Below are 25,028 nucleotides of genomic sequence, written 5' to 3' on the forward strand. Positions count from 1 at the left end.
GGCACCAACCTCTTTACAGGCCATTCATACACCTTTCATACGTGTGAGACATACAAAACCATTCACACCGCCAGCCGCGGGCCCATCACATAACAAAACTCACACCAGCACACAGCGCCATTCAAGGGCCCATCACTTTCACACGCCCACATTCCTGACACAGCAACTACACAAGCTGATGGATTGCGTGGAGTGGCACTCAGCTAGCAGTGTGTGTAGTGACCAGCAGCAAGTCACTACTCACACACCGCCAGCCAAGCACCATTCCACGCACACTGCCAACCAAGTGCCAGTCCACACACACCGCCAACACATTTAGGATTTTTTTTAGACAAAAATAAAAACACAAACAAATTGCAAATAGATACAAATCTACAAACACAAAATCAGAAACTAAATACATTGCACTAATGCCAACCTTGAAACAGAATCACATTTTTCAAAGAATACAGACCAGGCAGTTCACTTTACCACTCATGAATGCTCCCAAAAATTATTTTGCGTGTGGTACGCTCTAAAACCAGCAGGGACACACAGCCCAGGTTTAGAAGGACAGTCGGGCAGTACATACGAATCTCCTTCCGTGTACCTCTTCGCCAACAGACTCTGCATCTCCTAGTGGGAAAATCTTTTGCCGGTGTGGGAGGGATGAAATCAGGAAAGTGGCGATCTTTCAATCGAACCACATCCTCCACCACTCCAAATCTAGGAACACTTGCATGTTCCACAACAACAAGGCTAGCTATCACAGAGTGCTGAAACTGAAGAAATGTCAAGTTTGACGCAGGAGAACACTCCTTGAACACAATAAAAGCATTGAAATTTGCTAATTCGAAGAAATGGATGGCCAACTTCTTATACCAAACATAAGCCTTCCGCATAGCAGAGTAAGGTTCCAACCTCTGATCTACTCTGTCAACACCACCCATGTGCTTATTGTAGTCTAGAATGCACACAGGTTTGCGCACTTCAGCAACCTGACCCCAAACAGCCACAGGTGAAGTACTCTCATCATGGATGGTAGTAAGCATGTACACATCCCTCCTGTCCACAAATTTTACAGCTAGTGGTTAATCACTACGCAAGGAACTGCACTGCCCCCTCTGAAGTTTTTTGCAAACAAGCTCTTTCGGATAACCTTTACGGTTAGAGCGGATTGTGCCACATGCAAAAGTGTCCACTTTATACAATTCCTTAAATAATTGCACAGTAGTATAGAAGTTATCAAGGTACAAATGGTGGCCTCTGTTAAACAGTCTTCTAGCAAGATCCCACACAATTTTCTCTGAAACTCCAAAAGTGGACGGACAACCTGGGGGGTCAATAGTAGAATCTCTACCAGTGTACACACGAAAATTAAAAACATATCCTGTCCTACTCTCAGACAACATATACAGCTTAATTCCATAGCGTGCCCTCTTGCTAGGGATGTACTGCCTAAAAACCAAACTGCCCTTGAACAAGACCAAATACTCATCAATAGATATTTCTTTCCCTGGAGTATAGATCTCAGAAAAACGATCTACAAAGTGAGCAAGAACGGGCCGAATCTTAAAGACGGTCACAGTCAGGGTGATCTCGTGGCAACACCATAGAATTATCAACAAAATGCAGCATACGTAGCAAAAGTAAATACCGATTACGAGTCATAACTGCAGGAAATATGGCAGTTGCCAACAAGGGGCTAGTAGACCAATATGAAGCCAAGGTTGGCTTCCTTACCACACCCATCAATAAAGTCAAACCCCAAAACTTCTTAATCTCTTCCAGATATGTGGGAGTCCACCGGGTAGCTCTAGACTGGGGCCTATGTTTGTCGCTGTTGTCCCTCAAAAACTGTTCAGCATACAAATTCGTCTGCTCAACAATCTCACCCAAAAATACATCATCCATAAACGACTGAAAAAACTGTATAGGCAAAAAGTGTTCACAATCCACTGTACACCCTGCATCACCGCTAAAGGCAGGCAACACCGGCTGCACCATGTTTGGATCAACCCAAAGTCCAGCACTTCCAGTAGGAAGCCTAGCAGTCTCAGACTGCAATCCAGATGCCTCTTGCACCATCGGCACAGCAGTTTCCTCCTCTAAGACAGGCACTTCATCCGCACTGAGAGTTGCTTCATCCACACCAAGAGTACCTTCATCTGCACTGAGAGTACCTTCATCATCTGATGATTCCATGTTGAGAGAAAACTCACTGCCAGAATCTTCCCCTCCCTCCTCTCCCTCAGACGCACTGTCACTCATAATCATGCTCAGAGGAAGATTCAAGAAGCGTACCAACCACCTGTTGAGCAGTCATTCTATGGCTAGCCATATTGCTTTCTAATAAAGGTAACTTGTCAAACAAGTCAACAACAACAAACACAATAAGTAATCAACAAAAAGCACCTTTACCAAAAACTCCTATATATACTCCAAAACAATACCACTCACTTGCCAGAGGCAGCTAAACTACTCCCCACCACCTACTCTGTACAGACAGTATGGCTCAACAATATCCCGCTAAAAAAGAAAGAGAAAAGCAATTACACATAAGACTATGCAAAACACATTGCAAAGGATTTCATGATCAAACCACTAACTAAATATGCCGCCATTATGACATCACTTACAAAAAAATTCATTCAGACATTACAATATTACTCATTTGGAGTAAATACAACAAAAAAAAATATTCTTACCAAAACAATGCAACTACACAAAACTGCAGAACAACCACTGTCGAAACTGGAATCAGGAATCAAAAGCTTTAGACTAGAATAAAAAGGAGAAAAAAACTGTCACATATGCATATAATGCTCTAGACCATCACGTACTGCGCAAAATTTATTACTTGAACCTCCCACTTTCAAGAAGGAAAGATCGATGGCCCAATCCTTTACAAGCAACGCGGGGAGAATCTGGAACTCAGCCTCAGCTCCGGACCACCCCCTCCCTCTTCCCAGTCCTTCAAAACTGACCTCAAAGTTCTCCTCCTGCAAAGACACTTCCAAACTTAATTCACACCCTCTCTATTGTCTGAAGAAAGTCTTTATAGGAATTTCTGTTCTCCATGCCCGTAGAAGTGCCTTCCCAGTGTGTTCCTGTGTTTTGAGTGTCTGCCATTTATTGCACTTTTATACCTCTACTTGTACTTTGTACTCTTTTGTAACTTGCCCACATGTCACTTTTCCTCTTGTATTTTGTTTGCTTTTGATACATGCACAATTACCACCATTGCCTCATGTAACATAACGTTTGCTCTTGTTTTCAGAGTGTCTGCCATTTATTGCAGTATTTTACCTCATGTGACATCCATCAGAGAGCTGCGTGAATAATTACCTGGTAATCCCCTCAGCACAATGCAAACACCCACCCGAAATAGGTACCCAGTGAGGTCACACCGTTCGCATCGCCCTAACCTGCTCAAGGTTCATGTGACCTCAGTGACAGTCACAGCGACTGTATCACTGTTGCTCTAGGGTGTGCTGCTTCGTAGGCCTGCCCGCAAGACTGAAGATGAACTTCAGTATGGATTGTGGTGGACAGGCCTTCAAGGTTAACCCACAATTGACACCACTAGGGTACACCTGCTTGTGCTAAGACATCAAGCCTTCTAAGGTCTAGTGGGGCCTTCTACGGTCTAGCATGGGAATGTGCTCCCTCAGTACAGTGGTGTGGTGGAGTGGTCATGAATGCGGAACCCGGTTCCCCGGTTCCAAATTTCACAGCTCTGGCCATAGTGCCACATCCCCATTGAACACCATACTTTCCCACTGAGAGAAACTCGCACTGCCTTCAGCTATAACCTAATTGTGCCCGCTATAAACACTTGGATGTGGCTCAATTCAAATTATGCACTTGATAAGAGTAATATGCTGCCTAAAAAAAAAAAAAAGCAACCACTCGTAGGGAAGTAAGCAGAAACAACATGGTTACCTAAACGATCTCTCGCTTAACTATTCAGAAATCAGCGAGTGGTTTCACCTGAAAAGTTATGGACATGACTAGAGGGCCCTGAAGGGAACCGTTTCACTGTCCATTGCTTACATCCTTACGAAACGTAAGCAGTAAGGTATAAAAAGACCACATCCAAAAACACAGAGCCATGGTACACATTGTGTTTTCCAATCCACCCATCAACCAGGTATTGCAGTACCTCCAGGAATGGTACACTCTCCCAACCTGGAAACAACAATGCTCTTCAAAGAAAGACGAGAAAATGAAAGTAGCACTTCACTGGCAAACTCTGTAAAGTGATGCTGGTGTATTTGGATGTAAAAAAACCAATCTGGCCACTTTGCAACCCCTCTGTCTTGCTATTAGTTAGGTATTGAATTCTCATATAAGAAATTCTATTTCTCTACATGCTGCTGCACTTTGGATTTGAAAAATTAAAAAGGGCATTTCTCTGCGTTTTTGGATCCATTTCACAGGGAAGCAACTAGAAAGACGAGCGTCTTTCAAATTTGGATCCATTTCACAGGGAAGCAACAACAGGCACACACGAACGAAGCCGAGCCTCGTGGCATGCCTGGGCATACCAAAGTGCCCCCACCCTAACCCAAACCCACCGATGCAAAAATCCCCCCTCCCCAGCCCCAAAACTCACCTTTACTCTCCGACGTGCAGGAAGCAAATGGCTTCCTGCGCCTCGGAGAGCAAAGGGGAAACCTCCAATGACGCGGGGGAGGCAGGGGAAGGTCTTCCCTGCCTTCCCAGTAAAAAAAAAAAAAGATCGACCACTCACGGGGGGAGCGCCAGCACTTCCCCCATGGGTGGGTGCCATGACGAGCTGGACTCGTCATGGGCACAGCGCGACTGTGCTCCATGACCAGTCCAGCTCGTCATGGGCACAGAAGGGGTTAATAACATGAACTGACCAAATTTGGAAACTTAAATTCTTATTTAAAAATTAAAAATCACTGGGTTTTTTTCCAATCACAGTGTCACGTGTGATTGAGATGAGCGATTAGTTAAATAGTGATCCGCATTATTTTTGTTGTGTATATAGTGTTTCAACACTAACACTCCAGATGTTCCAAGACAACATGCTGACTGGACTACCCATCCACCTCTCTACTAACTGAGGGCCCTGGTGTCCCTGACAGTGTTAGAATTGGGGATCTCTGGTTGGCACAGGTAGGGACTTGTGACAAGCAGGGCCCTCTCCTCTAGTCAGGAGGAGGGGATCACCCTCCTAGACAACCCCTGCTCACCCTCTAGGTAGCTTGGCGCGAGCAGACCAGGCTTATCTCAGAGCGTCATAGGTTAAGCATTTGTGAACTCATACAGTAATCAGGCGATCCACCACAAATGGACTCCACACTAGGATTATCAAAAATAAGTATTTTTATATAAAGACTTAGCACAAGACCAAATAATGATAAAAAGGCCCACAATACTATTGGCAATGAGCAGTTCTTGATTAAAGCGTAATTTCAAAGTTCTATGCGGTTCGTTCCTCTTCGTACAGTTCGTACGGGGATAAGGGATGCTTAAGAACGAGTCTCACAAACGCTGCAGACGCTCCGGTACAAAGCGTACACCCTGCGGTGCGAAACGTACACAGTACCTTGTCTTGGAGAGTTCGTCACGGACGATGCGGTGAAAACAAACGCGTTGTACGTTGCGATGTCCTCCTGTTACAGTGCGAGCTACGGCTCGTTGGGGGCCTTAGTCCCGTTGTTCAAGGGGACAGTGCGTAGGTACGATGCTCTTGCTGTTCGTTGCGGCGTACGAGCCGTACCTTGAGAGCAGCGCCTTTTCCGTAAGTGCGGTGCGAAGCAGGCAGTACGCTCCGATTGTGAGCGACGTACCCAGCCACTCTATGCGCCGCAGCCTGCCCACAACGGGGGTAGGGGCGCACGCTTGAGTAGTACGGTTCGAAGAGGAGAAAAAGTGCGGCGCGAAGTCCTTCCTTCACGGTGCGAGCTACGGCTCGTAGGGGGCCACAACGCCGCGTTGTTCGGTCCAGACAGCTTGGCACAGGCTTTCCAGTGTACGCATCGATCTACGAGACGCACACTTCTCTCAGCTTCGGCGCTACGGTGAGAACGGCGGTTCTCAGCAGCGTTTCTCAAGGCGGTGAAGTCCACTGGTCCTGGGACTTCGTTCAGGGGGCAAGCTCACCCACAAGCCCTTGGAGATCTGTAGTACAAGTTGCAAATAAAAAGTCTGAGTCTCTTCTTCCCCTCCTTCAGCAGCAAGGCAACCACCGCAGGCCAATCCCCCAGGTCAGGGACAGTACTCCTCCTTACAGCTTTCCCGGTTCCTCCTCGTCGGGCAGAGGTTTCTTCTTGTCAAAGCAGGATCTGATTTCTTGGGAGCAGGGTCCCAATACTTGTAGTGCAATTCTTTTGTTCTTGCAGGCCAGGGGGGCCCAGTTCAACCCAGTTCTGGAGCTCTTTGTTTACCGGACTCTGGCTTCTTCTTTCAGTGTGCAGGGCAGAGACATCAGACGCTCCCCAGGATGTGGAGCCAGCATTGTGGTGGAAAGGCACATCCCTATTCAGAGTGCAGGTGTACTCACCCATCTATAGGTAATCTCTCTATTCACTACCTGGCGGCCCAGCCTGTCTCCTGGAATTCCCCAACCCTGTCCGTCACACAAACCAGACAGCAGATACACATCAGCGCAGAGGCGGGCTGAAATGGTTAGGCAAGCAAATGCCAACCTTCTAAAAGTGGCATTTGCAAACACAGAACATTAAAATAAACTTTGCTAAAAGATGTATTTTATTATTCTGAGTTCAGGCATACTAAGCTCGATTTTACCATGTTCCCTGGGTCTGTTAGGATTATAGGATGTAACAATTCTAACAGCCCATTCTGGCCTATGAGAACAGGGTAGCCTTACAATAGTGAAAAACGAAAATGGCTGTGATTCCCCATTAGGACATGCCACGCACATCAGGGTGTGTCCTCCGTATGCTTACAATGAACCCTGCCCTTGGGCCTACCATAGGGGTGACTAACATAAAGTTAAGGGAAGGTTTAGGGACTGGCAAGTGGGTGCACTTGCCAGTCAGCATGACAGTACCAGACTGCACGCAGGTTCTGCAATGGCAGACCCTAGACACATTTTACCAGGACGCTTCTGTGGGTGGCACAACCAGTGCTGCAAGCCCACCAGCAGCATTTGTATTTACAGGCCCTGGGCTCTCCTGGTGCACTTTACTGGGGTCTGACAGTAAACCAAATAGCCAATCATGGAATCCAACCAACATATGCATTTTATATAGGGAGCACTTGCACTGGTTGGCAGTGGCACAGTGCTCTGAGCAGCCAACACCAGCAAAACACATGAGGCACAGCGACAAAAAGTGGAAGGGAGACTCACGCCAAGGTGCCAGGTCTAACAGTCCGTCTGCCACTCCTCCCAACTTTGCCATGCGGAGAATCAGTCTCCCACAGCTGCTCCTGCTCACCGGTTGATGAGGCCGTTCACAACTCTTTGCCCTCGTTTCAGTTGGTCCTCCTGAATCATTGGTTTGGTGCTGGACAGCGTTGCCCAGCTCCGCTTCAGCACCAGTGCACAGCCCATCGAGGGCTCCACCTTCGGCGTCTATCCTCGATCACCTTGTTCGACAGCAGTAGCGCCGATCGAAGCCATTCCTCCTCCTCCTCTTATCGACCTCAAGGCTTCAGTTGAAGTCTGATGCAGAGTCAATGGAAGAGTCTGTGGACAGTGTTGCAGTTCCACTTCCTTCTCATGGTGGTATTCTGTAGGTCACTTCTAGGAGATGATACGGAGGAGTAGCAGCTAGTGCAGCCTATATCTAAGGCTATTCCACCTCTTTTGGAGGAGAATTGGTTGTCTTCACGTGGAGAGGCTAGTGGACTGTAGTCGTTCCCTGCTTCAGGACTTCTTTTTCCTCCTAGTCTTACTGCTGAGGTGAGTTATTCTTTTGCAGATAGTTTAAGGAGAGTGGCTATGGTTTTGGAGTTATCTCTGCCTACAGTGGAAAAATCTACTGATCCCTTAATTGATGTCCTTTATCAATGTCAGACAGAGGCAAAGCCTGTTCTACCATATAGTGAGGCCCACTACGATATATTGTTGGGTACTTGGCTAAGCCTGATACAGGAGTTTTTGTGGATTGTGCTATATCGCGCAGGCTCCTGCCTGCTCCTGGAAATCTGCTTTGTCTCCTTAAACAACCTACTTCTCATAGTTTGGCGGTACAGGCTGCTTCAGCCTCACAGAAAATGTATTCTCTACTTAATGTTCCATCATATAGAGATTCTAGGAGACCAGATTTATGTGACAAGCCTAGTTTTTCCTTGACTAATTCTGCTTTAAGGTTTACTAACGCGTCTTCTGTTCTCAGGCTTTTTAATCACGCTGTAGGAGAGTAGGGTCTGCTTTCTATGTTCACCCCCACTTTTTGCTTTTGCTTCACTGGTTTTCGACTTAGATATGGCTGTGGGCCTGCTAATCAGACCCACAGCCCAGCTGTTCTCTCTAAATTCATACTATGTACTTTAGGTACATAACCCAATTGGTAAGGATCACCTTCTAGGGCCATGTACATTGTACCTTGGGTACCCAGGGCATAGGTGTACCCTAGGCCTTCCAGGGGCTGCAGCATGTATTATGCCACCCCTGGCCTGGCCTTCCATTATGACACAACTGGCTGATCACTCAGCTGGGGCAAGGTCGTGTAATCACCCCTTGCTTAGGTGTAGTATTCCTATACCTACCTTATATATAGACACATGTGTACCTATCAGTCACTCCTATGGCAGGCCTTAACAATCCTGAAGGCAGAGTTCTTGGTAACGTGTGAGATGGTGCTCTAGCATGAGCTGAGCCTGTCTGCAGCTTTCGGAACCATGTCCTTATAGCTGTTCTATGATATAGCCTACCATATACTCTTAAAGTGCCTTATAATCTTTTTTTTTAACTCTTTATTTTTTAAAAGTTATACAGCAAGAGGAAACCAACAAGCATCACACGGATTGGTAAAAAAGAGGCAATGCAATATCACCATGTCACATATTACATTACATTGGAGGCGAACGTTAGATCGCAGTAGTCCCCTAGGCCAGAGAAGAATACAAGAACTCCCAGGGCCCCTGCGGTCCGTAATCTCACCAGACGTGTACCTCAGCCCATTCACCCAGCCACATACAAGCATCCAACACTATCCCTCGGCAACACTAGAGTGCCCATCCTGGTCCTCATGTGCGGAGAGGTAGCTCGTCAGAGGGGTCCAAATGTCTGGGGGCCGTGACGCAGGCGGCAACAATTCAGCATACAGTAGAACATTCTCCTGACAGGTGAGCATATCCCGCAGCCACTCCTTAAACTTAGGGCTTCTCCCCCTCCCCCATCGACATGCCACACGTCTCTTGGCTAGCAACAACGCACAGGTAACAAAGCGCCGATCCGCCTTGGGTATATCTCGGGTGTATCCCAGTAAAGCCTGAAGTGGGGAGGGATGCAGCGGGTTTCCAAGCATTTCGCCCAAGGCAGCATAGACTTGGTTCCAATAGTCGTCTATACTCGGGCAGGTCCAAGCCAGGTGTAAAAAATCAGACCCCGGGGAGTGACACCTATCGCATCGATCGTTGTCGCGGAGATGAAACCTATGCATCTGGACTGGGGTGCAATAGAGGCGGTGTAGGAATTTGTAGTGAATAATGCGGAACCTGCTACTCGAGGAGATCATCTCTGTTTGCAGACAGCAGTACTCCCACTGTTTATCCGTGAACTCTGCGCCAATCTCAGTTTCCCAGCCGGCCCGAGACCTCAGAACGTCCCCACGTCCGTGAGAGTAGATGCGCCGGTAAAGCAAGGAGACCATGTGCGACGGGGAGGTGGAGTCGAGAAGGTAATGGAACGGCTCCAGGATTGCAGGCTCTGCCGGATATGCCGGCAGTATTTTTTGCAGGCCACTGCGCAGCCGAATAAACGCAAAGACCTCTAGGGGAGTTGGGACAACCGCCCCAAATAGGAGGGGGAGGTCACGAAACCTACCCTCATGGAATAAGTCCCCCCACCGCGCGATCCCCGTTTTTAGTTTGATGCGCTGGAACAGACCTTCCTCAAGGAGTGGAAGAGCCGGATGGTAGACCAGAGGCATCAGTGGGGAATAAAGAAACGATACACCAACATGGCCTGCCAGTGCACTCCAAGCATGCGCCGTGGCCTGAACGGGATTCCGATCTGCCCGAGACGAGGGGATCTCCGCGAGGGCCGCGCCCTCCAGCGGGATAGGGTCCGCCAACCAGTGCTCTACCGCAATCTGTGGCATGTAGGGGGTAGGGTGGTACCAATAATACGCGTAGTGCGCCTGAGCACAGTTGTAGTAGAGCTCAAAATCAGGGATATCGAGGCCCCCCTGCATGTACGGGCGAGTGAGCACCGACCATCGGAGTCGCGGCCTCCTACCCCCCCACACCAGACGGATGAGTTCCGTCCGCAGAGCCCTAAAAAAATAGCCCCCCGGATGAAACGGTATATTAAGGAATAAATAAAGTAGTTTGGGAAGTATAACCATTTTGATAAGTGAAACGCGCCCCGCCATGGTCAGCGGTAAGGTCAGCCACCGAACTATGCATGTACGTATGTCCTCCAAAGTCTTGCCATAATTCATACGCATAACCTCCTGTCGGTCCCTGGAGACCCACACCCCCAAATACTTCACGTCAGTGTCACACCACTCCAAAGGGAAGTCAAGTGGGAATTTGTCCACCCCTGCAGTTAAGGGGAAGACCGCCGATTTGCCCCAGTTGATGTGTATTCCCGAATACAACGAGAACCGGACAAGCTCTCTGAGAATGGGGTTCAAGTGTTCCCGGGGGTGTTTGATGTACAGCGTGAGGTCGTCCGCGTAGAGCGACACCAAGAGTTGCCTCCGTTGACAGCGCAAGGAAGCCGCGAGATAGTTTTGCCGGAGCCGGGACGCCAGGGGTTCTATTGCCAAGGCAAAAAGGAGCGGCGATAGTGGGCATCCCTGCCGAGTGCCCCTAGTGACCAGGAAAGGCTCGGAGACCCGCCCATTAATAAGAACTCTTGCCATTGGGCGGTGATACAGGATTTGAATCCATCTGGAGAAGGCTATGGGCATGCCCATGTTACGTAGAATCAAATGGAGGTAGTCCCACTCGACCGAGTCGAACGCCTTGGTGGCATCCAAGAACACCGCCACCAAAGCGAGAGAGGGGTCCGCATTATTCAATACCGAGAACAGGGTCCGCAGATTGTGGGAGGTAGACCTGCCTGGGACGAACCCCGACTGATCCGGCAGGATCAAGTCTCCAATCAGGAGGTTAACACGGTTCGCAAGAACCTTGGCTAGTATCTTCACGTCGCTGTTGAGGAGAGAAAGTGGCCTGTAGGAGTCGCAGGAATCCGGGGGTTTCCCTGGCTTAAGGAGCGAAACTATCAGGGTCTCTGACATACTGGGTGGCAACGAGCCAGTCTCATTCGCCTCCTCGAACACCTCTCGCAGGACCGCCGCAAGCGGGTCAATGAAGGCTTTATAGTAATCGATAGGGAATCCGTCCAGGCCAGGCGCCTTCCCGGAGGAAGTCTGCATTATGGCCTCCTTGATTTCAGCTAGGCCTATAGGGGCCGCCAAGAGGTCCCGCTGGGCATTGGACAACCATCCGAGAGTGAGCTCCGAGAGATAGTCGGACATCTCCAGCGGCGATTCCCGTCTGGATGTGTACAAGCCCGAATAGTGTGAGACAAAGGAGGAAAGTATAGAGGGGGTATCCCGGCATATGGAACCATCCGAGGCTCTGACCTCCAGTATGTGATTAGAGCCCTGCGGAGGGCGAAGAACCCCCGCAAGGAATCTGCCGGGTCGCTCCCCTTCCCCATATGCCCGCGCCTTGAAGTGTTTCCCTCTGAAATGGACCTCCCTTTCCGCGGTACGCTTATATTCCGAGAGCTTGGTGCGATATTCTAGCTGCGCTCCGGGGTTCTCCAGGAAATCCGGGGCAGTCTCCAACGCCCCCAGGTCTCGCTCCAGGGAAGCCAGAGTGGCGCGAAGAAAGCGAAGCACCCCCGAACCCTTCGAGATGCACACCCCTCGCATAGTGGCCTTGAATGCCTCCCATATCGTCGCAACGCTATCCACCGACCCTCTGTTGCGATCTATGAAGTCCGTGATTTCCTGGGACATTTCGTGCAGGAATAGATCATCCCGGAGGATGTTAGGTTGCATGCGCCATGGGAGCAGTGCCCCGACCAACCCCGTCCTGGCCAGAGTGATCAGTACCGGTGCGTGATCTGAAAAGGTACGAGGTAAGTGCCTCGCCGCCAGCAGAGAGGACCCCAAGCCCCTAGAAAGCAGTATGTAGTCCAAACGAGCCCACGTGGAGTGCAGCGCCGACCAGTGCGTACCCTCCCGCGTATCTGGGTGTATCTGGCGCCAAGCGTCTATCAGCAAATGATGGGTCAGCAGGTCAGAGAGATATGCCTGAGAGCGGGGGTGGTGTGGAGTATCTACATTGGAGCGGTCAAGAGACGGATTCAAGGTAACATTGAAATCGCCCCCCCAGAGCAGGTGAGTGGATCCTACCCCCAATATAACTTCCCATAGGGAGATAAAGTGGGTGGGCTCATCCAGATTGGGCCCGTAGGAGGACACGATAGTGATCGTTGCGTTGCCCATGCGGCCCCACGCGACACAGAACCGCCCCTCGGCATCCGTTTTTTCCCCTAGGGGCACAAAGGGGGTGTGCTTCTTGACCAGAATGGCCGTTCCTCTAGAATAGGTAGAATAAGAGGAGAATAGGCTATAAGACGCCCAGCGGGACGCAAAGGGAGGCACGCCCCGGGGGTCCGTGTGTGTTTCCTGCAGCAGCGCTATATGTATTTGATGGCGATCGAGATACCCCAGAACCTGACGGCGCTTGCGCGGGTCCCCCAACCCCCGTACATTCCAGGCCAGAACATTCACTCTACTATGCGGGTCGCGCGGCGTCCTATCACCCTCCTGGGCAGTCACACCAACTGACGCCAGATGCCCACTTGCGGATCGGCTCTCAGCCATGCCCGAACTGCCAGACGCACATCCAACTCTAGACCCACTAGGCGGCACACTGCCGACCTCAGGCACCACCACATGTATCGCCGTGTCATCAACTCCAATGCATGTGTGTGATTGGTCCATCGGTTCAGTGTAATGCTGTATATACATTCCCTCCCCTCACCCTCTCCTACCGACTCAACAAACTCGTCAGAGGAAAAATTATCAATCAACAATCCCCTCAACAACCCGTCCCTCCCACACCCCCCCCCCTCCCACCACGACAGCCCAATCCTGCCGGGAACCATACCCCCCCCCCGACCCCCCCATCAAACAAAGTCATCCGTATGGGGTATTCCCTCTGTGGGTAGCACCAGTGAGCTGGACCTACCCTCCCCTATCCCGATATTTCACCCACTATGTCGCCGCCGCCAAAGGGCTGGGAGCGAAAGTGGGGTGGGAGGGGGAGTGCCAAGGCAAATAGCAGCCACCTCAACCTCGCCAGCTCCTCCTGAATAACAAGTGGCGATATGAGTGGGACACTCAAATTCCATATTCTCCCCCCATCCCCCCCCAATTCGGACAGGAATCAAAGGACTGGACACTCTTTCCCGTGTAACCAAACAGTCCAGCTTGCGGAGTCCGCCAGTCCATCCTTACAGTCAGAAAGGAAGCATGAGTAAATTTAGGGAAGAGGTGAGGGGGGGGGGGGGGGAGCAGCCAAGAGTGGAGAAGGAGGAGTGAGAGGGACACAGAGGAGAGAAGACAGAAGTAGACATTATGACGACATGGTGTAATACTCATCAGTCCGGAGCTGATGTCGGGGACCGGGAACCAGATCTCGCCCCGGGGCTGCGCCTCGGAGACGCGGAGGACCCACGGTCCCGTAGGAAGTCTTCTACTTGTTGTGGGTTAACGAAAAAGTGGACTTTGCCATGATGCGTGACCTTGAGCTTAGCGGGATAAAGCATAGAGTATGGGATGTTGCGTTGTTGCAGCTTTTTCTTTACTCCCACAAACTTGCGGCGGGCCTCCTGTACCATTTGGGTGAAGTCCGGGAAGAAAGAGAGTGTAGTGTTCTCGTGCTGGATTGGTTGCTGCTCACGCGCCAGGCGCAGCAGGGTGTCCCGGTCTCGGTAGTTGAGGAACTTGATAATCACCGGGCGCGGCGGAGCCCCCGGGACCGGTCGAGGACCCAAGGATCTGTGGGCCCGTTCCACCACCAGCTGAGGCGAAAAGGCGTCCCGACCAAATTTATCTGCCAGTAGGCGCTCTATGAACTCCTCCATGCGGCCAACGCCACTGGATTCCGCCAGGCCAACCAGGCGGACGTTATTTCTTCGGGAACGCGCCTCCAAATCTTCGTTTTTCTCCGCTATGATTTTGAGGAGGCGGTCCATCTGGGAGAGTTTTGTGGTGGTAGTCCCGGCTCCATCTTCCAACACCGAGATCCGACCCTCCGCCTCCTCGAGCCGCTCCCCGTGCTGATCCAGTCGCTGCACCACCGTGTCCAGCCTGGCATTCATATTATCAATCTTTGCGTCAATGGAGGTTAGGCTCCGCTGCATGCCCAAGAGCAAGGACTTCCAGTCAACATCATCCTCCACGCCGGGGTCCGTCTCCCCGCCATTCGCATTCTGTGCGCGTGTCTTTTTCCCCTTCACGGAGCTGAAGGGTAGCGTTGACTGCTTCGTGTCCGTCTTACCCATCGTAGCTGCCCCCGCTGGGGTCAGTTCGAGCGGGGAGTGGGTTGGACGATGCACGCTGTCGGTACCAAACACAGGCCGCGCACACTCCTCTCTGCGTCACCACTCCACGCCTGCCCGCCGGGACCAAATGGCACAGCCGGGCGGGGAATAGCCACCAAGTGATCGGCGCTGACCCCCAGTCAGTAGGGAACGCTGCGTCCTCCGCGCCTCCCCAGCCCCGGTATAATCAGCCACACATCCGTCGGGTCCGCTGCAGAGGCAGGAAAGCACACGCTCGGGGCAGGGTTGTGGTGTCACACTGGGTAGGCCTCTCACAAGCACGTCCAGTTCAGGGCACCGCTCACCAGATCGGGCGCTCACCCAGCCCCGCGCCAGCCAAAACAGTCTTCACCGGGGTAGATATGGGGCCGTCAGAGGCGCATCCGGGACCCAGCGCAGGCAGCAGCGCTTCAGTAGCGTCAGAGCTCGAGGGATCCAATGTCACCAATGGCCGCCCCGGGCCCCGCAGCAGGCTTCTCCCCGGCCGCTCGCGGGGAGCGATCTCACCGCCTCCGAGGCTCCGCGCACACCAGCATTACACCAGACTGTCCGATGATGTCGGCCTGCTCTCCGGTGCGTCCGCAGCAGTCACAGCATCTAATTACTGCACCAGCTCCGTGGCCCAGAAGTCACCGAAGATCCCCGGCCTGGAGCAGCGTCAGAGTCCGCCTCGTCGCTCCGCCCCCCTCTATGGTCCCGTCGCCGCGGGTCTGCAGGAGCCGATTTCTCCTCCTCCCGGCTGCCGTTCTCCACCAAACTGGCCCGGAAGAGGCCTAAGGTGTCCACGCACTCGCCGGTATGGTCATCGGGTCATTTGCTGGCCTGTAGGATCGACGTACCGGATCGTGATTTGCCTGGCCGGTTGGAGCCTCACAGAAGTGCGGCCATGTCGGTCCAGCGCCACCTAGCGCCCCCAAAGTGCCTTATAATCTTAAACGGTTATGGTAACTATGGTTTGGCTTTATCAAAACATGTCGTGTAAGGTGTCTAACACTTTGGAATACTACCCCCACACCATTTCTGGCGATGAGGATAGTATTCCTCCCTTCTAGAGGGAGAAGACATGTTGAAGACCTACTACCCGGTTAAAGTTAACCAGAGCCCCAGCATCACAAAATGGATGCTGCTGCCACAGACACAAGTCTGACCTCCTGCTGCTGGGAGTCCTTCCAGCGAGGGAGGCTTGGACAATCGGTTTCCTGCCTTGGGAGGTGCTAGCACCACCCTAGACAAGACTTAGTGTATTGGGGCAGGGAGGGATGAAAGAAACGAGACACTGCCTGGGGCACACAAGGTGTCCCATGCATAGTCCGGTTCAAACCGGTGCAGGGGCACTCCAGCCCCAGTCCTGGCACGAAACTGGACAAAGGGAAGGGGGTGTAACCACCCCCCTCCCTGGTCCCACCCATAGGAGGGGCCTAGCAGGTAACCCAGCCCCCCAGATTAGTATAAGAGTGGGAGCCGAGTCCCTAGGACTTTGGATTATTCTTAAAACTGAAACTTGAACAGAAACTCTGGACCTTCGACATTCGACTATGGAAGAAGACTGAAGAATCTCCCTTGTGGCCAAGCAGTGGCCACCCTGTGCAAACAGGCACCATCAAGCGACCTACCGTTTGCTTTGCCTAAAGTTCTACGAGGAACCGACTGCAGAGCCCGACCAGCGCCTTGACTTCCAGACTTCTCCGACCCTGATCCACATCAAAGCTGTGATCCGTGGAGGCGATGAGAGACGTGGGACCGGCTACCTGGGAAAATTGGCTACTTGCTTCCAGCGCAGCTTCTGAGGCATCCTCAAAGTTGTGCTCTGGGGATTGAGAAGCCCCAACCCCGAGCACCATCTGCACCGAAGATCAGCCCTCCACACTCCACTAGTTCTGCGTGGGGCCCTTCTGCATTTTCCTGCTCGACGCGTCTGTCCGGTTGCTTGCCTGTTGGCTAGTAACCTTTGCGACGACGAACCCTTGACTTTCCACCGCTGGTTTGGCTCCTCCAGACTGGCCCTTGCTTGCCTGTGAAAGAGAAGCACCTCAGTCCTTCCTGGTCTGCACCTGAAGCGAATCCTTCATTCTGCGTGGGTTGCGCTTGCCAAGGCTTGTTGTGTCCAAACTCGACATAGACGCCGCCAACAGCAAGAGCCCTCGTGGGACAGCTCGCCTCCTGGTTCTGGTCGTCCTCGACGCCTCCTGGTATCTGTGGCTACTGCAACAAGCTTCACCTCTTCACCTGCATCTTCACGACATCGCCTGGTTCCTTCCTGGTTCCTTCCTGGCTGGTGACCTAGACTCTGTCCCCTGTGCTTGCAGGCATCCTCCTTCTTGATTCCAATCTTTGAATCCACCGGACACTCTTCACTGACTGCCTGTCTGCATCTTTTCTTCAGGCATCCATATGAGTTGACGACGAAACCCGATGCAAGTTCACACCTATGCACCCGCAGCCCGTGGGCTAGGTAACTTGAGTAGTCCGGTGCTCACAAGGGTATTGACTATCCTAGGGTCTAGTTTCCAAGTCTCTAACTCCTAGCTCCTTCCGAAGTGTCCGAAAACTCTTGATTTCTAAACATTACTATTTCTATCGACTTTAACGCATTACGCGTGAGTGTTTCCACTCTGCACCTGAATCCCATGGGCCTCCCACTGCCTAGTAACTGGTAGGATAGTGTAGCCCCAGCGATGGCCTAGGCCTAACCTGTGTTCGTGACAGTGGTTCTTATACCACTTACTTAGTATATGGTTTGCGTGGCCCCTATGGCCTAACTGTATTACTTACCTGTGTGACTTATGTATGCTTAAATAAGACTCTGTTGTACTTACCTCGAATCTCATAAAGAGTGCCGAGGGTATTTTGACTAGAATAAATACTTTCTATTTTTATATATCTGTTGTGGTGTCCTTTCATTTGGTATTCAAGATTACAAATGGTATCACAGCTGGCTTCACATGCCATACAGAGTTTAGCCTAAGACTGCTCTTGCCCATGCTACCACTAGGATAGCTGGTCTATAAGGTTGACTTTACAACCAATCACCATAAGGGTTGTTTGGACTGATACAAGGTGTACACTAGAACTAGTGACATCATATAACAGGCCAACTTTTCACACACGCTTTGTGGGATTCATTGCAGACTGTTGCCATCACTTCCAGACAACTTCCAATCTAATGTCGAACAGTTGATTCGGGATGGCTAACAGGCAGCCAAGCTTATTATTGGATATGACGTGGATACTACTGATTCAGTAGGTCAGGCCTTGGCATCCTCTGTGGCACTGCTTAATCGTTCCTGGTTCTGTACCTCATCCTTTTCAGAGGCTGTCCAAGCTGCTTTGATCAATATGCAATTTGATGGCACCGATCATTTTGGTGCCTAGGCCGACTCTACTTTCCCGTGTTTCCGTGATAGAAGAACTGAAACCAATTCCTAATTTCTCTTTTTCTAACTATTTACCTCTGATTGTTTCCCTATACTAGGGTTGTATGGGGGATATTGGTCTTTTGTTTCATTAAAGGCTGGCCATGTTATGGCAGTGCCCTTGTGGTATGAGTTCAAAAGAGGAGACACCCGATGTGGTGTTCCTGCTGTTAGCTGATATTGTTTCAATACCGTCTTTGACAGTTTGTGGTACAGGCGTACCTATTGAGGAGGTTTTCTCTTCCCTTTTTTCTCTGAGCTTTATGCTCAAGATGTCCTTTGCTTGTGAGGATTCTTCCGGTTAGGAAGTTTACCCATCTCACATGCTTCTTTGGAGCAGTTCAGTATGCTGTTATGCATTACTTTTGACTTTCAGTATCTTATAGGGACATCTTGCTTATGTCCTTTGTGAGACCTTTTATACTGAGAGTATGCTTATTCTTTGCTGTTACTCTGAATTTCCACGTTAGTGCAATTTTGGTTCTATGTTTATATTTTGACCAAGGTCACCACTAGGACATTCTTTTTTGGATGGTACTTCATTTGATGCAGTCCTTTTCGCTAGCTTTGGCGGGGTGCACTTTTCTTTGAAAAAAGGTGGTACACTGATTGCGATTGAGTTCGGTGATTTTTGTAAAAGGTTATGCTGTGCTATGAGGGGGATATGCCAACTTTACCACATTGTGCATTTCGTGCCTGGGCTTTGTTCCCTTGATATGTATTTCTCTTTCTTGGAGGCATTACATATGGCAGGTTCAATGTCTTCATTTTGTATTTTTCCGAATTATTTTACTCATGGTTATCCTACATTTCTGAAGGTTATTCTGTATCCTACTTTAAATTCTTGGAACATGATTGTTCCATGAAAACTGCTTGTAATGTTATCTAGGATGCAGATTTAGAATATTTTAATCCTAAGGGGTTAGCTTTTGCAGGTATTTTCTGCGAAGATTTCTTACTTTCTTAAAGAGAATGCTCACTTCTACGTTTTTTTTCTTCCTTAAGAACATCCTGAGTTTTTCCTTCCCATATGCTTTGATATGCTTGGTGTAGTTGCACTTTTCCTGTCTGGAGATTAGATGTCCTCCGTCTCCTTGGACATTTTCTTCCTCCAATCAGCAATTGCTCTTTTTTTGGCTACAGCCCTTTTAGGGATCAAATTTTAAGCGCATGGTCTGTTGCTTCTTGTGTTAAGGATATACTTCTCCTTGGCTGATTTACAGTCAGATTTTGCTTCAGTCTTCGGTCAGATCTTCCAACTGGATACCTCTTTTTGAGATTTCCTGTGGTTGGGTTGTACTTTATTTTGACCTATTAAGGTAAGTGTGGCTGTAAGGGTTTGCTGTTGGCAAGGTTTAATTTTCCTGTGTTTTCTTCTAGGCTTATGGTAGTAACAGCCTCTCAGGATACTTTTGGGCAGTCTGCATTATCTCAATGTTAAGTCATGATTTTCTGTTGTATAGGTATCATGGACTCGTTTTTCAGTTTCATTTTATCTGTAGGGGTATATGAGGTATACACAGGTCTAGTGTATCTGTTATACATATTTAGATATAGCTCTGCTATATACAATAGGGCAGGATATGTATTTTATTTTTGCAAATCTTACTAGGAGTTGCAGTTTGCTTCTGTCTTCACTGTAGGTTGGTATGGATCTGTATATTTATGTAGAGCACGGACTATATAGGTTTAGGCATTTTTTGATCATAAATTATGGCAGATTCAGATCTGTTTAATTGCCATCTTTCCGTCTCAACAGGTTATATGCTTTGTGGGATCCTTGTAGTGGTCACTTTATCTAATGAGGTTTTCTTCAAGGATACACTTTGATTTGCATCAGTCCTTGTACTTGGTTTGGTGTTTCTGACCTTTTGTGAATGTGTTTATTCATCTGAACTCTAATTTGGATGTGTTCTGGAAGCTAATTTTTTCTGGATTTCTGCGGACTGGTTACTTTTGAAAGCTTCTTTACTGGTGTAGGGAGCTGTAGTTTACATGGCATTCGTTATTGCCTTTGGCCTTTCTAGTCCATAGGCTCATTTAATCATTTAGGGGTCATGTGCTTCTGTCCTTCTGTTGTCTTCTGACAGTGTTATTCTGTTGCCCTTGGGGTCTATTTTTTCCTGCCTATAGGGTTTATTTTCATTTCAATATTTCATTGCCTGTATTTCTTTCCAAAGTTTTTATCAGGAGCCCATTCTTTTTCATATAATTCCTACATACGTCTGGTCTATTGTGAATTTTGACTGGCTGGTTCACTCTTGAGAACTTGTTTATGATTAGTTTGCTAACCCTCCTCCGGATGGGTATAGCTATGGTATTTAATTACAAAAGTTAAGGTATCTGTGGCTAGATGTGTATCAGATGAGCGAATTACTTGCCTTCGATAACACATTATCTGGTGGAGACGGTCTAGCTGCAGATTCCTTAATGCCCTACCCATCCTCCCCGCTCTGCGAATGACCTGTAGTGTAAGGGTTATAGCCTTTTCCATCACTGATTTTATACACCAGTGATCACTGATTCATGTAGTTGTGATTCAACGAACCATTTGATTTTACCTTATTGACCTGGTGGTTTCATACCAGTCATTTTCTTTTTCTGATTAGTGTCTCAAAGATATATTGATCTTTTTTAGCACACTGTTTCCACAGCCAGTTTTCTATAGTGGCGGTGCGAAATGTTTCTCAGAAGAAACTGACGTCTGCACACTGGAGGGGATTTATGACTCCACAGACGTCACAAGTGGAGTCTACGTCATCACAGAGTCGTACGACGCCGGCATGCAGAGGTATTGCTGAAAAATCTCCTGATACAGTCTGACTCCTGGGGAGAACTCAAAAATTAAGGAATCTGCGGCTAGACTGTCTCTACCAGATAATGTTACCAAAGGTAAGTAACTTGTCCTATGGCTCAAATTCAGATTATACTTAATGCTGATGGGGGTCATTTTACCAGAGCACAGATCCACAGCAGAACACAAAACATGAACTCCTACAGTTGCTTTGGAGCATCCAGCTACATCACCTTGCCATTGGATGTTTTATGCATCCAGATACATTTCTTCCATGCTGTCTGTAATATTTTCTTCTCATCACTTTGTGCCAGGGCAGGCATTGATTGTGCCTACTATCGTGGCCCTAGTGCTTAAACTCTATTTTTGTTTAAATGCCAGGATTATTCCATTTACAATTTGCAATCCATGTGGCACACTGGTAATTGATGAGGCAAGACGGATCCTCAGCATTTTCTAGGACAGCTAACTATTTGAATTCCATTCCTAAGAATTGGAAGCACCTTTTTTTTAAAGATCTGTTAACCAGTTTTTTTTAAACTAGAAAGCATGATCAAGAAAGTACAAGCAAACAAAATGCTTCTCCCAGATTTGTTTTTTTCTGCACCCTCTCAGTTTTACCTATTTGCCCCTCTTCAGGAAAGTTACTGAGGGACCCGGTGTTTCTTTGGTTCTAGCTACTGCCACATTAGTCAGTCAACTGTTTTAAACCACACGTCATCCTTTTCAGGCCCCTATATCTTTCAGTGACTCAAGTATGCAACACAACCAAAACGATGAATTAAACTAAGGAACACATTGAAGGTTTAAGGCAGCGCTTCGTGTACTATTCAGTAACTGTTTTCTTATTTTTGGTGATGGTTAATAAAAAAACAAAAATGCAAAAGCTGTATGATAAAAAAAAAAAAACCTTATTAAAATTTAATTTTGTTCCTATTTACCACATCTAGAAGCTCTTTTTTTCCAGTGTATGTCATTGATCATACTCTCTTTCTGCAGGTGGTTGGCTATAAGATTGGAGTATGTTGGAAACTTCATTGTCTTGTTTGCTGCTCTGTTTGCAGTGATTGCTAGGCACAACCTCAGCGCTGGCTTGGTTGGACTTTCAGTCTCGTATGCACTCCAGGTAATGATGACATGAAAACATACTGTAAATGTATGAAATTGATTGCTTTTGTGTTCTGTCCAATTCATGCATCTGGTAATGTTTTGTAGAAAATATTACTAGTTACTGCATGTCTGAATTGGTTACAGACCTAAATTTCTTGTGCTAATTATTTCCAACTTGGAGCCTTGGGCCAATCTTGTATAAGCATACAGGCTTCCACTAAACAAAGTGGCTAGATACTGGGACCAGGACCGCAGTGTGGGACGCGCATACAGGGACTCTAAATTCCAGCCTGCAGTTTGCCTTGCCAGGAGGTGGGGCCTTATTTCACCATGCCATTGGACACATGTCCCTCTGACAAGGACAGCAGAATGCGCTTGGGCAAAGCCCGTGCCAAGGGCAGGCCCGTCAGCACCATAAAGAGGCAGGGTAGAGCCACCCCCGCCTTGGTATTTCGGTGCACTGTCGCTGACCACACACTTGGAAACTAAAGGTACTGTAATTGCCTTTGTTCCCCTTTATACATCTTCATCTCAGTGTGGGAAAGCGAAAGGTATCTAATAGCCTTGCAGGTGTCCCTCTCCTACTCAAACCACTGAAGCTTTCAAAACACTCGGCTTTGAACTGTGTTGAGAATTAGATTGATACTCTAATTGAAGAGGTGGAGGGCATCTTCAACACTAGTGCACCAGATGAAGAAAAACCCGCTAAATGAACAAAAGGGTGGAAAGTTCCTGAAATATTTAAGTTGTAGGCTATGGTCACCTAAAACACAATATCTGAAGACCTATCTCACTGTAAGAAAAAAATCTTACACTCCGGACCCACAAGCAAACATTGCTCTTCCTATAGAGGGGGGTACCCAGGTTATGATTAATGTTGCCTGCTCTAATAGATATGATCCTCTCCCCTGCCTTTCCTCCACAGAATGCTCCTATTCCTGATTCCACTGTTTCTCCTCGCACTGGCCATACTCCCACTCTTGGGTAAGCAGTGGGCTTGATCCATATTTTAAAAGTTAAAGTTGTCAATTTGAAACACATTTTACTGGGGCTGGTGAACATTCTCAGCAAACCACCAGGACCTCAAATTTCACTACCAAGGGTTCCCTCTAGAGACCTCATTTTACCTGCTCCTATGGGCTCTACAGTTTTAAAGACCAACTAGCTCTCAAGAACCTTTTCGGCTGCAATATGTACATCATCTACAATACGACACTCCTCAGGAGTAACGCAAGATCATAATGGCTGACATGACCAGTAGTCCACTATAAGAAGTGCAGCATCGCTGCCTCTATGCCAACAATTCAAGTCCCCGCCTTGTATGGCTGATAGCCTCTGCTCCATCCAGCCATTCCCAACCTGCATGTTTGGTCGGTGAAAACCAGGGAAAGCAAACTAAACGGTTTCTGAAATCCTCTACCAACTGTAACCTGAGAAACACTTATCCTAAATGGGGGTTCACATGTATTGGATAAGACATACTAGACAGTATTCAATTTACTCCGGCATTGTATATGGAAAAACATCTTGCAGGGCAAGGGTGGGTCTTCATAGAACTAAAATTAGCAACCACCGATCTGGTTGAAGGCCTAATTTCACTAGACCAATGGACCTCTCCTTTCACTTGGTCTGAAATTTGTTTCAAGCTTAAACCTTTGGACTCAAGACTCAAGATGAAGAGTGGGAGTGGTGGTCTGGTGACTAGGAGAAAGTTAGATGAAGAAAAATGTTAACCCAATCAATTCCCAGGAAAGTGGTTTGAAAGTGATTGACTACCCCTATATCAACTTCGCTGTTTCCTATGCTTACTCAATCATTCTTTCTTGGTGTGAATGTAGGGCAGTATAATCTTGACGTAGGAATATTTGTTTCATTTCCAGATGGGGAGAGGGATCATCAAATACCCTCTCAAACACAAAATACTCCAAAATCTCCGACTCCTCCATGTCCCTAGTTAGTTGGAATATAGCAGGGATTCGATCTGAATTGGAAGAGGAGGATTGGGGCATATTGATAGGTAAGTTTAATATCTGAATTTTTTTCAAGAGACCAGTGCTCTCACGAACATCTATAAACAGACCTTCCTAACATTCAGTATAGACGCTTTGCTCTCGGAATCAGGTCAGCCTTTAGGAGGGCTAAGTACATAGATTAAAGCATCTCTTGATTGTTCGATCAAGGTAATCAAAACTAATTCCCTAGATTTACTTGTACCAAATTCATCCCCCAAAATTAGTCCCCCAAAACTAGGACCCCACACTTGTTGGTAAACATCTATAACACATCCTCTCCCTTTAACCCCTTCACTTCTAGGCCTCTCCCTGTGCTGAGACTTTTTTGGGCTATTTGGTGTGGTACGTACTTGGGCCCCTATAACGTTTTGTCCACATAAGGTATCCATGCCATTTTTGTAACTTTTTTCCCAATATCCTGGGGATTCTAAAGGTACCCAAGGTTTGTGGATTCAGCTGGAGGCGACCGAGAAATAAGCCAAAATACAGCTACATTTAGGTTTAAAACAAATGGGACAAAGTGCTGCAGAAGAAAGCGTCTTTTATTCCCCTGCAAATGGTATCAGTGAAAAGTTTGCAATGCTAAAATCACCATCTTCCCAGCTCTCAGGAACTGGCAGACTTAATTAAGAAAACGTATAAAAAGAAAGAGAGGGACCCTTGGTAACCCAAAGGACTGGGGTTCAAACAAAATATTTTAGAAATAGAAGTGTCATCTGGGGGAATTGATCAACCACACCTTCGTCCTCACTCGCGTTTCGTATCTCATTCATACAACTAACCCTCTCTGAGTCTATTACGTATTGGCACAAATATTTGAAATTAATACACCAAAAATGTTGTTTTTTTTTAAATATATCAAAGCAATTTATTCCTCAGACTTGTCACAATTAGATACAATTTTATCAAAATAAAACACAATAAACCGTATCACAATTACAATGTAATCAATATTAAAAACCAACTCAAGTTACTAT

General features: G+C 48.1%; 1 protein-coding gene across 3 annotated transcripts in view; it reads left to right on the forward strand.

Annotated features, from left to right (window-relative positions):
- ABCC1 (ATP binding cassette subfamily C member 1 (ABCC1 blood group)) overlaps positions 1-25,028 on the forward strand; it is a 1,390,768-nt gene that overhangs the window by 1,064,712 nt on the left and 301,028 nt on the right. For all 3 annotated transcript variants that reach the window (XM_085632083.1, XM_085632084.1, XM_085632085.1), the window contains one exon: positions 21,929-22,055. In XM_085632083.1, the coding sequence (XP_085488209.1) occupies positions 21,929-22,055 (127 nt within the window). The remainder of the gene's footprint in view (positions 1-21,928; positions 22,056-25,028) is intronic.

Source organism: Triturus cristatus, chromosome 10 (genome assembly GCF_964204655.1).
Source record: "Triturus cristatus chromosome 10, aTriCri1.1, whole genome shotgun sequence".
In the NCBI taxonomy this organism is placed as follows: Eukaryota; Metazoa; Chordata; class Amphibia; order Caudata; family Salamandridae; genus Triturus; species Triturus cristatus.